This window comes from Zingiber officinale, chromosome 11B (assembly GCF_018446385.1).
Source record: "Zingiber officinale cultivar Zhangliang chromosome 11B, Zo_v1.1, whole genome shotgun sequence".
Classification (NCBI taxonomy): domain Eukaryota; kingdom Viridiplantae; phylum Streptophyta; class Magnoliopsida; order Zingiberales; family Zingiberaceae; genus Zingiber; species Zingiber officinale.
In genome coordinates this window covers 76482091-76495463 of record NC_056007.1, presented here as the reverse complement: position 1 = coordinate 76495463, position 13373 = coordinate 76482091, and the positions used below count along the sequence as shown (strand labels likewise).

General features: G+C 37.1%; 1 protein-coding gene across 1 annotated transcript; it reads right to left on the bottom strand.

Moving 5' to 3' along the window:
- Nucleotides 1-6863: 6863 nt before the first annotated feature.
- LOC122034055 (mitogen-activated protein kinase 3-like) lies at nt 6864-8081 on the bottom strand. Its single transcript, XM_042593192.1, has 2 exons — nt 7659-8081; nt 6864-7553 (listed from the first exon to the last, which is right to left on the bottom strand). The coding sequence occupies exons 1-2, from the start codon at nt 8079-8081 to the stop codon at nt 6864-6866; spliced, it is 1113 nt and encodes a 370-aa protein (XP_042449126.1).
- Nucleotides 8082-13373: the final 5292 nt, after the last annotated feature.

The window sequence follows — 13373 nt, the reverse complement described above, 5'->3', positions numbered from 1 at the left end:
TATAAATAAGGTACAAGTAACTATATCAGGAATAATCATCTATAAAGCTTATAAAGTATTATTGAGCATTCCAAGAAGCCTTAGGGAATGACCCACATATATCCATATATATAAGCTCTAAGACTCCATTACTCCGCCTTGAACCCTTATTACTTTTGTTAGTTGTTTTCCCCTTGATATACTCAATGTAGATTCCAAAATCTGACATATCAAGAGAATTAAGAATTCCTAGTGACATTAACATTTCTAAGCGTTGTTTAGATATATGCCCTAAATGCCTATGCCACAACATGGATAAATTCTCATTCGTTATACCACGGTTCACACCTATACTATGCATCACAATATTATCCGTAGGAGTTTCAGTGTCCAATCTATATAGCTTGTCAATTAAGGAACCAGTACCGCACAATATAGAATTTTGAAAAATACTAAATTTTCTATTTCCAAATGAACAAGTGTATCCGGATTTGTCCAAACATAAAATAGAAATTAAGTTCCTTTTAAAAGACGACACTACAAAAGTATTTTCCAAATTCAAAAGTGCATTGTTCCCCCAAACAAACTCTAAAGACACCTCTTGCCTCTACTTTTGCCTTCTTGCCCGTTCTGGTATAGATGAATATTTCAACATCAATTGGCATTCGGCTCGTGAGGCAACCCTGCATAGTTACACTTATGTGAGTAGTTGCACCAGTATCTATCCACCAAGTGTTATTAGGTATAGCAGCTAGGTTAACTTCTGAACTAATAAAGTTCAGAAGTATACCTTTCTTAGTACGCCAGTTGACGTATCTAGGACAATCCTTCTTCAGATGGTTGTTCTTTTTACAAAAGAAATAAGTTGGATCTGAATCTTGTTGCTTTTGTAGTTTATGTCCTAAAGCCCCAATCACTGCAAGTTGTTTACCCTTACTTTTACCATTACTCTTCTTTTTTTTCTTGTTTGAATATTGAGATGAAGATGTATAGTGAGCACTTTGAGATGTGTCACCTATTAATCTCTCTTCTTCCTATACACACTGAGCTATGAGCTCATTTAGTGTCAATTTCTCCTTTTGAGTATTATAACTAATCTTAAAAGGAGTGAACTGTGTAGGCAGAGAGATCAAGATGAGATTCACAATGACACTTTCAAACATGTCTAACTTTAGTGCCTTAAGCCTTGTAACCAGGTTAGACACCTCTATGATATACTCCCTAATGTTACCCTTCCCTGTGTATCGCATGGATACTAACTTCGTGAGAAGTGTAGTAGTTTCGACTTTTTCGTTTGAGGCGAATTAGTCCACTCCCACTTGTCAAAGTTCACCTTTTGATCCATAGTTGAATCATCAGTTAAAGGTGCAAAACGATTATACCTAAAGGCATAGTCCAGATCCATGCAGTCCAATAAAACTGTATATGCTCTTTCTATTGTCCAAAGTTTGTGTTAGTAAGCACGGGAATGTTGTTCAAATTAGTAGACATTGAAAATACTATATAAACAAAAATAAAGAACATAACTCAATTTAACAAACAAGGTATGTATCTTGTGTAATAACAAAATGCATTAAATAAAACATGCAACTTTATGGACATACATAGAGCAACATTACATTAAGTCTTTGGATTAAATTGTAACTTGCTATTGGTACTCTCTAAATAACTCATGATCATCTTCATCTGCCACATAACTCGCCTTCCTTTGGGCCGACGCATTATGGGCATGATGTTTTATTCATGAGCTTCCTTAGTTAGCTATGTTTCCTAGCATCACTCTCAGTGCTTTCAATCAGCCACACAGTGCCCCTTCCTTTGGTCCGACACACCATGTGCATGATCAAGAAGTTTAACTTAATTTGGGAGCTTCCTTAAACATATATTCGACATAAGAGTGATTTTTCTTTGGGCCAATTACCCTTAGCATGGATATACATCCCTCTACATTAATACTCCTAGCCTCTCCAATAGTTCTCATTTTGGTGATAGTATAGGTTTGATTAGGTAACAAGAGCGGAGAATAATCTAGGAATAAATTGCTAAAAACTGAGCTAAATTCAGTTATCAATCGATTGGTATTGGATGTCAATCAATTGCCACCCTTTTAATCGATCAAGAATAGATTGAATCGATTTACACGTATGCTTAAACGACCAGCCAAGACATATTCAACGGAAGATATTCTTAATTTACAATCGGCTTAATGACCGGTTGGGATATGTTCTCATTAGAAGACATGTTCAATATACGACCTGCTTAATGACCGATCAGGATATATTCTCAACAGAAGATATGCTTAGCAGGCGATCGATTTAATGACCGACCAAGATATATTTAGAAGAAGGTATTCTCAAAATATGATCGGCATAATGACTGGTTGAAATATATGCAGCAGACAAGTAGTCGACAACCTTATGAAAGCCTGACAAACTTGTCGGGAATTATTCTCTTGAAGCATCTTCAGTTACAGTGACACATTCCTTTGAATATTTCATCAAGGGTACAAATTATAAATAACAAAAGAGGTACATACGAGGTAGAAAAAAGATTCCTGGAAAGACTATTGCACGATGTCTAGGTTGTACTTCTCTCATATTCTAACAAACTCTAATTAATCGGGGACCACCTCACGATCGCGGAGGTTATATGAGGTGGTATAAAAAGGGGAATCCTCTCTACTAGTAAGGTACTCAAACACAAACATTTGCATCTGAAACTCTACTTTCCTGCACTTTCGATACTGTACTTCTTCCACCTTCAAGAGAGAGAAGACTGACTTGAGCGTCGGAGGGACTAGCATGGGATTCCTACCCTGGTCTTAGGTCACTAACTCTTTGTTGGCTCGTCTCATTGTGCACAGGGTAGTTGAAAGTCCCTCTAGATCTTGAGAAGCTCATTGCTCCTCGATCGATCACCCATCGGAGCCAGAGCACCGTCTCCTAGCCTTCGGACATGATAAAATTTGGCGCCGTCTATGGGAATCTTCGCTTGAATTTGAAACTTTTCGATGGAAGAGACTGGAAAACTCGATACCATATCCATGACGCAAGAAAATCTGGAGTTGCTTATCAACGCCAAAGAACAAAAGTTGCTTCAACAACAACAATAGGCCAATATGGGTGGTATGTTGCCAACACCAAATCTGGAAGTGTCAACAACTGCTCACCAAAGGGAGAGAGGGGCTCAGGAGGAGGGGCCTGCTCACTTATTCCCTGTGCCTCTCTCACCAATTCGACAACCCCGAGTTCTTTTTCGCACACCATTAGAATAGTTGGGCCAGGGAATAATATCCCAGGAGTCTTTTGGGGAGGAACTTATGCGAGATGGGTACAAAGGAAAAGTGGTGGCTAGTGATAGCTCCCCTGTGCGAATTGCTATTCCATTCCCTCAAAAGGTGTTGGATGATCCATTGCCTAAGTATTATTAGAACATGAACATAGGATAGTATTTTGGAACCATTGACCCGGAAGGTCATCTCCTCAAATTTGAGCATGCCGCCCCTCTTCAGTAATTTACGAAAGGTGTAAAATACTGAATGTTCATCACCACATTTGGCGGAGTAGCCAGCGATAGTTCAAGTGATTGCTAGATAATTCTATCCGCCGCTTCAAGGATTTCCACAAGGTATTTCTCCACCACTTTTCTAGTAACCGGCGATACCACAAGACCCCTTAGAGTTTCTTCTCCCTTAAACAAGGGCCAAAGGAGTCCATTCAAGCCTACGTAAAGAGGTTTAATCAAGTGGCTATGGATGTTCCCACGGCTACCACGAAGATTCTAGTAAATGCTTTTCCTCAGGGACTTAATGATAATAATTTCTTTAAGGATTTGGTTATAAAGCCTCCAACCAACTTTGATCTATTGATCGAATGAGCAACTGAATTCATTAATGTAGAAGAAGCTCAAGCTGTTAGGAAAAAGGAGATTGTCACACCTGCTCCTACACCCAAGCGCCCTGCAACACCTGCTCCTCCACCTAAAGGACCTCGCGTGGGTCCTCAATATCATCAGCTAGAACCACGGCTTCAAACCGTGCAACATGTGGGGGTTCCCCTAGAAGCCCCATGAAAGTGGTGCACGTATCATCAAACAAATACTCATAATATCGAGGACTATTACACTATGAGGAATCAGTGGGATGGTAATCCCGATATTATCGGCATTCCCCAATTCCAAATCACTGGCTGTATCTATAGCGAAATAACCCGCTCAAGATTAAATATAGGACGACTGATCCACAACCGAGAACTTTACAACTCCTAGCCTAGCAAGTTCAAGGGCTTGCTTGGGCGCAACAAGAACAATCGTTTGCTCGATGAGAAGAAAATCGCAATAACGTCGCCCGGGGCAATATTAACATGATAGCGGGAGGGCCTAACTGATGGTGACTCTAATCGAGCAAGAAAGTCGCACGCTCGGCGCTTAGAGATTCATGTGGTCGCCTAGGGCATTTTTTTCAAACACTGCCTATAATACTATGATTAGTTGTTACTGCAAAGCAAGAGAAGTGGGGAAAGCTTTTGTTAGTAAGTTGTACATATGGTTCTTAGAGCTTTTTGATGATCCTTTGTATGCTAATTGAAGCAGCATTTTTTGAGATTCTGCAAAGATCTTTCATGGTGTGTTTTTTCCCTCGTTTATATGTTTTAATGTTCATAATTCTAAACTTTAGCAAAGATTGTTGTGCACTGTTTTACATAAAAATATTTAAAATTAGCAACATGTTCTAGAGAACCCAAGCATTCATCTATTTGGTTCTGTATTTTATTCTATAGAACATATTATTAAGATCATAGATGTATATGTTAGTTTTCTGTCCTAATAGATTTATTAAATATAATTGACTGAGTTACTTTTTTACTTATCCAAAATCTCAAGTTGTTCAGGATGAAATCAATATATTTATATGTACAATACTATTCATGTAGTTGGACAAACATTAATCAACTCGATTCAACTAACCCAAACCCAACTAGTGTTCTATGGGATATCCTATTGAATAAAAAATAAGATCTTATATCCCAAACCCTTGAGTCATTAGGAACTTTACTAATCCTCACATTATTTTGTTAGCAGATTATATCAAGGCCTTTTTCTTTTTCGACTCATTTGCATGAGTTAATAATCCATATTTTTTCATGAATTCTCATTTATGCCCTTCCTGACTTTTGGTTGAGACGACAACCAAAAAAGGAAAAGATGATGAGGAAATCAATTCCTAATACAATCTCTCCTCTTCTTTTGAGGTAGGTAAACAGCGGAGTGGAGCAGTGTAGGCTTGGAGATCATGCTCTCCTGCTCTTTTAAAATTCCATCCAAGTAAACACAACATCAGTGGCAAAGCTACATTATGCTCTAAAATATCCCAAGTCAAACATTGCATATATTAGAATGCCCATCGAAGTCAATCAAACTAGTCTGGTATTATTATACTTTGCTGAGATGAAAATTGCACAACCCTCTTGCTATCGATTTATCTTGGGACATAATACTATGCTCTTTCATTTTATTTCTATGCAGTGTTTACAAACACACACAACCAAATCTATAATTTATAATTTTCAAAATGTATTTGTACTTTTAAATTTCATTTTTGTCATGAGGCTTAAAATTGAATCAACGACAAGGATCATATCCAGCTTATATTATCTAGAGGATCACTCATGGATCAAATTGTGCTTTGGTTGTAGAAGTTTGTCCATCAGTATGAAGATTTGCTACTTAATACTTTGTGGGCGGTTGATGAGGGAGATAAATTCTGTCGATGCATATTGGACACAACCTTTCAACAAATAATTGCCGGATGAAATAAACTAGTTTATGCTCTAAATTTTATTTTATTTTTTCTTTTAGGTTGAAGCACTTATTATTTTTATTCATACTTTTACCATTTCTGTATGCTTAGTCTATTTGCTTACCACGGGATGGAATTGTTGCAAAACCGATAAAAAAATCTCCTTTAACATCAATGGTCAACTAAGACACACAATCCATTTAATTTGGCATTTTCGGTCCGGATTTATCGTGTTGTTCATATGTCATCGTTCACTGTGGTTGTTCATACGGAATCATATGTTATATGGTGAATTTACTTTGCTAAGCCCAATTTAAAGTCATAGAGCTTAGTCATTAACATGAACCTTTGGGAATAAAGATGAAGGAGAAATGGTGGGACTTCATTTGCTGCAGTGAATTTTATTGTAATCAAGTTTGATGGCACATGAAAGATCAGTAGTATTTTCTATACAATTGTGAGGTTGTGGTGGTAAAATATGTTTATGAACACAAGGCCTGCAAGCACAATCTAGTCGAACCTATCCAGGGTGAAATAAAATAAGAGTCAACTCCTCCTGATTGAAACCACACAAGCAAACATGGTTTGATTTGGATGAACTCGTGCTCCATTGAGGAATATTTCAACTATGATTTGATTGAGCCCGCGCTTCATGGTACAAAGTTTGAAGCAAATTGAAGTCTCATCCCGTTCCCACCCCAAGAAGCATATATATGCATCCTTGATAAAGTCCGAGATGATATGATTATTAGGCTACTACACCTTAGTGTAAGCAGTATAATTGATTAATCTTCATCCACTATGAAGCATAATTAAGATTTTTCATTTACGCAAAAATCAACAGTTTATCAATTACTAATTGAGCATCAAAAACTTGAATTGGTTGCAATACACACATTCTGCAAATCTTGCAACAGAAATCAATTAACTTTTTACATGTACAACAAATTCACACACACAAAAGTGAGAAATCACAATGAAAACAATTTTCAAGGTAAGGTCACAGTAGAGAAACAAAGCAGTAAGTTCTATGCTAAATAGTCATAACATGATCTAATGTTGTGTGAAGATCACTTGCAAAGAATATTTAGGCTCTGGAAGCAACTTCTCTTTCTTGGTGATAGAAAAGCATCTCCTCCCACATCATCTCTCTGATCGCGTCTTCCTCGACATCGTCATCAAAACCAAGATCGACGGGGCCATCGGCAGCAGGATCAAGCAGGGGGTCATAGTATGAAGCCATATAAGGATGTTGCAGTGCCTCAGTGACATCTATTCTCTTTGATGGATCAAAAACTAACATCTTCTTCAGCAAGTCGATGGCCAAGGGATTGGCATGGGGGTATATGCTAGCTAAAGGAATGCCGAGACTATGTGGCAGTGACTTGATGTACTTACGAGCATGTTCATTGTCAACGAAGTTGAGATCAGCATCGTCCTTAATGCCAAGTACACTGACAATGCGCTCGAGCTGGTTGATATTGTTGGTGCCGGGAAAGAGAGGTCTGCGCCCAAGTAGCTCAGCTAGAATGCAACCGACAGACCACATATCAATGGAAGTATCGTATCTATTTGAGCAAACGAGCAGCTCTGGTGCTCGATACCATTGAGTAGCAATATATGAACTCATTCCTTGGCCACTCCGAGTCATGGAACGAGCTAGTCCGAAATCACCGATCTTAAGCTTGCAATCGGCGCCATTGACAAAAAGGTTCTCTGGCTTCAAGTCTCTGTGAATTACGTTGGCTGAGTGAAGATACTTCAGTCCTCGAAGCAACTGTATTAAGAAAATTAATTTATTGTTATTAATTATATTGTTGGTAATATATTCTTCTATATATATAGTCTTTTTCCAATTAATATTTTCATAGTGAATGCATACCTGAAAGAGGAAGTATCGACATTGGTAATCGGAAAGAGGCTGAGGTGATTGGATGATCTCCCACAAATCCGTATCCATAAGTTCAAAGACAAGGTAAACGTCTTTGAATGATCTCCTGTTGGGAGGTACCATGACATCCTTTAGTGTGATGATATTATCATGCTTCAGCTGTCTCAAAAGCTTGATCTCCCGTAGAGTCCTCAATGGACGGATGGGATTTTCAAAGGCGTTGTTTATCTTCTTGATAGCAACTTTCTCTTTTGTTTCACGATCGATCGACGAACATACGATGCCATAAGCGCCTCTCCCGATGGGCTCGATAGGTATATATTTAGTATCAATCTCAAATACAGTTCGCCAGATAATGTAATAGCTCTTTCCTTTATTCTCAAAACCAGGTGGAGGATGTGTTATAGATACCATAGCCATGTCCTGTAAATCCAACAAAAACAGCAAACATTCAGATATATTGCTATGCTATTTAAGGAATAAGAACTAGATTAGGAATAAGATCTAGATTCTCGGAACATATATTTTTCTAGAAATATTTCTTGATTTATAGCTTTTTGTAAAACTAATTGTTATTATTATTTGAAATTCTAAAATGTGACAAATGTCTCAATCAAAAGTTTGTCAGTTTTCAAATTCTAAATTGACATTAATTTCTAGATTTGTTACCATATATTTTAATAATAATTATTATTATTTTCTGCTTATGATTCAAATCTGGTAACATCTTTGCTTCTAAAATTTAGAACCGAGACAAAATAGGAAAAAACGTGTGTTTCTCGAATAATATTTGTAGAAAACTATGATTTAATATTCTCGAAAAATTACTTAGGTTATTATTCATTTTCTTTATTGAATATACGTACACCTTCGAAAACAATAAAATCATTAAATTGGTAAAAGTGGTAATATACTTATATGTTTCGGCAATTTCCAAAACTCATAGATGATTTTGTATTTTTCCCATTTAAGTACTTGATTTTGGAATTATCCAAACAACTTAGCCTCACTAAATTCATTTTCCATTTAACTCTTCTCCCTCCTCTATTAGTGTTCATCCGAAAATCAGCACCATAATATCATATGGCTCTCGCCTCCTCTCTCGATCTACATTGTTTAAAGAGGGGGTAACACTTCTCAACCTCTAATATGAAAGAAGAGGAATATAGAAAGAGATGTTGCGGAGCAACAAGACAAAGACTCACAAAAGAAGAACAAACACGAGGAAGGAGAAGAAAAAGAAAAAAAAAAAAGAAGAGTTACCGTGATTCGACGGCGTGCCTACTTCACAAAAACAACCCAAGGTTTATTAGAATTCTATCTACACAATAGAATCATATTCCATGATTCTTATGATTGTTGTTGTACAATAGGTTTACAATGATCCCTATAAATAATGTATAAACCCAAGATCTAGTAAAATCATAAGAGAATTTTGTTATAAAAAATCGTAACAGAATTCTGTTATGAAAAATCATAACAGAATTCTGTTATATAAAATCGTAACAGAATTTTATTACGAAAATTCTTAACAGATTTTTCTTTTATGACATCCATCACATTAGTCATTCGTCAACAATCTCCATCTTGTGAAGTTCTAACATCCCATGTTCACTCATATGCCCTAGCCACATATGCCACAAGATAGTATTGTTTGATTCAGACTCCACGAGACGACTCCACCTACAATTATAGTAGTCTCTATCAATTTATAGATGTTTTCTGTTACCTTTTATTCTTTCATTATCGTCAGAGTTCCCTTGTTGATTTTCATCACCCCCAGTCGTTGATTTGTAATTGCAACCTTTTTCCATCACATTACCTCTTGGACTGAAACGGCTAATTAAGTTACAATGAATAAGAATATAATTAATATCTGTATGATTTTTATAAGCTACCGGAATTAAATGGATTTTAACATTTAATGTTTACTAGTGGGATTTCTAATTTCCAGTTTAAATTATTAATTTGTATAATTAAAAAGGGTTATATAAAATGTCTTATTTAAATTGCATTTACTGGGTATTAATACTATAATAACCGACACGTATAGACTGAATCATATTTATACGTAATTGAATGAATGAATTTTTATTAAAATTAAAACAAGTGAGATTATTACTTTTCAAAAATTCATAAATATATTGAAAAAAAATTGTGTTGGAAAATAAAATTGGAAGCACCACAAGTTTTTTCTTTTTAAAAAAAATTATTTAAGAAGATTTGAGTTATAAAATTTATAGCATTTATTTAAAGAAATTAATAAAGAATAAAATGGCATAAAAATCAAAAAGGAGGAATCGTGGCATGTCTTTTTTATTTATTATTAAAAGGGTATTCTATCTCGCTACTATACATATATTTTGATAAAATTTCTCATATTTTTTAGTATTATAATAATTATAACATCATAGTTACTATAGGATATTATAACAGTTATGCAGTTATGAGCGGTTACATAATTATAATAGATATAGTACAATTGTAATATAACATAATGTTATTATAATGTTATTTTTATTTATTTTTGATAATTTAAGTACTTTTTAAATAAATTAATCATATAAATGATTGATTCAGTCATATAAGAAGTTTCTTATCTTTTATTAAAATAAATTTAGAAAGTACTAAATGGCCTGATATTAAGGGCAGATCCAGGGGGCATCGGCGGTCACCCCACCTTGCCGACAATGGAACCCATAATATTATGGGGTTCCACTAGTAGAGATAGAGAATATCGCTCATTGTTTCATGTAAAAATCGCGCCTCCATACTTAAATTTCTAGATCCGCCACCGTCTGATACTCAGTCAAACTTTCTAAAATTAATTGTTGGATATGATTTTGCAAACCAAAATCTTGGTGTCATCGATCGTTGAAAGTCAAGTTTGACTTCAAAATCGAAATCTACGTTTCGCGTAGATAAATCTGAACTATTAATTTGCTCAAAACCGATTACGGGTGAATGAGAAATTAATTGTTCAAAGATGTGCTCAAATTAACATTAAGAAAAAAGATGGGGTTTTAGTCCCACATCGTTAACGACGAGAACCAACGTTTCCTTATATGTGTTGTTGTGTTAATGTTGTTAATACAAAAGCACAGGTGCTCTCTACCCTTGCGCCACCACCCGCGCAATGGGCACTTTGCTGGCGTGGCAAGTCGGGTGACGAGGCAGTGCATATGTGGCACGTGACTGTGTAGAGAGCAATGACTGGATTGGGCGAATAGATGATGACCGTCGGTTCAAAGATGCGATCTGGAGCGTCGGATTCTAATCTGGCCTTGAAGAGGAAGGCTTGATCTAAAACGTCAGATTAAATGTTGTAATCTGGCAGCTGAGATCAAGATGAGATCTGAAGAGTTATAACTCTTCAAATCAAGGGACGAGATCATATCAGAATCTGAAGAGTTATATCTCTTCAGATCTGATAGCTAAGATTAAAGGACCTTTAAAGGGTTTTACCCTTTCAAAATGAACGATCCAGATCAGTCCAAACTAAGGGTTACTTACCTCTTCACCCAATATAAATAGATCCCTCTCCTTCTTGGAAATCATTCATTCGAAAAGCATTTGCATTCAAACCATTCATTCATCTCTTGCATAAGAAGAGTCTACGAGAAGGTTCGTCGGTTTTGAAATTTGAAGTGCTACTATTTCGAGACGTCGTTGTATCTTGGGAACGAATTGCTGCTATCCGTGAGCACCGTAGCGGAGCAATATCGTTTTACGGAGATAGTGTCGAACACTAGCCTCGACGACAACTCAGTTTGCTTCCTCCCGGCAGCAATCTCCCGGAAGCCCCGATAGTCGACTAAAATCGACTATATCAACTACCGAGGAGCAAATCCAGAGGTTCGAGGACCTCACAATCATAAAACGATATCGACAAACTGCTTTGGTCGGGATCAACGACGTACCAACCGCCATCCCTCATGTTGAGAAGCCTGAGAAATTCAACGGAGCCGACTTCATAAGATGGCAGCAGAAGATACTGTTTTACTTAACTACCCTAAACCTTATACGATTTCTGCATGAAGACCCGCTAGCCGCTATGGAAGATAATTCTGGTAGTAAGGCTGCTCGCGATGTATGGTCACATGGTGACTTCCTGTGCCGCAATTAGGTTCTTAACACATTGGACAATGCGCTATATAACGCATATTGCATGATAGAGACCGCCAAATCTCTGTGGGAATCGCTAACTAAGAAATACAAAACTGAAAACGCTAAACTGAAGAAATTCATCGTCGGTCGGTTTTTGGATTTCAAAATGGTGGACTCCAAAAGCGTCACGTCTCAAGTCCAAGAGATGCAACTGATAATGCATGATCTGGACGCCGAAGAAATGTCGTTGAACGAGTCGTTCAAGGTTGCTGCGATAATCGAGAAACACCCTCCGTCATGGCAGGATTTCAAAAATTACCTAAAGCACAAACAAAAGGAGATGGGACTTGAAAACCTTATCCTGTGGTTGTGGATAGAGGAGGATAATAGGACATTATCTGACTCTAGAGGAACGAAGCGGACAGTCGACGAGATGTCTAACCTGACGTAACCAAAAGCCAAGAAGTCAAAACAACTAAAACAGAAGAAGGACATATGTCCAAGGACTGCAGATGCCCGAAGAAGACAACCAAGAGTCAGAAGAATGTTGCGAACCAGGTCACAACTTCTGCTGACATAGATCTCAGCACCATGGATCTCACTGTGGTCGTGTTTGAAGCCAACATGGTGGACAACCCGAAGCAGTGGTGGATCGATACTGGAGCAACCCGCCACGTCTGTTCTGACAAGGCGATGTTCTCCAAGTACACCCCGATAAGTGGAAGAAAGCTCTATATGAGCAATTCCATGACGTCCCCGATTGTTGGACTCAAAAAAGTAGTTCTAAAAATGACGTCTGGGAAGGAGCTAACTCTCATTGATGTGCTCCATGTTCCCGACATCAGGAAGAACTTAGTTTCTGGATCGGCACTTGTTAAAGCCGGATTCAAACTAGTGTTCCAGTCCAACAACTTTGTACTTACGAAGAACAGTGTCTTCGTAGGAAAGGGGTATTTGGAACAAAATTTGTTCAAGATGGTTGTAATGACTGTACACCGTGATTTTGATGGTAATAAAATAAAAGCTTCCAGCTATGTTATTGAGTGTTTCAATTTATGGCATGATCGACTTGGGCATGTTAATAATAATGCTCTAAAACGTCTCGTCAAACTAAATTTATTACCAAACATCGATGTTGATGAAACACACAAATGTGAAGTGTGCGTGGAAGCGAAAATGACGAGACTACCTTTTCATTCAATGGAAAGGTCGACGACTCCTCTAGAATTAGTACATAGTGATCTATGTGACTTAAAATTCGTGCAAATTAGAGGAGGTAAAGAGTACTTCATGTTGGTTAGTCCTAGGAAAATCGTACCGGTCCCACTGTACAAAAATTTTGTACAAGTGTCGAACCTTTCCTTAAATAACCTATTGTGTTCTTTAGAAGTTAAATTAGGAATCGCAGACGGAACTTAGCATCATTGGTTCCAAATTTAACTTATCTGTTCTTAATGGCTTAGATTTGAATCGCAAGCGGAACTTAACACTATTGATTCAAATCCACCTAGGTTATTAATTTCATTAAATATTAATTTCCAAAATTGGCTTCCAGGACTGCATGGCGAGGCATATGACCTTCTTGAATATGGGAGCAAC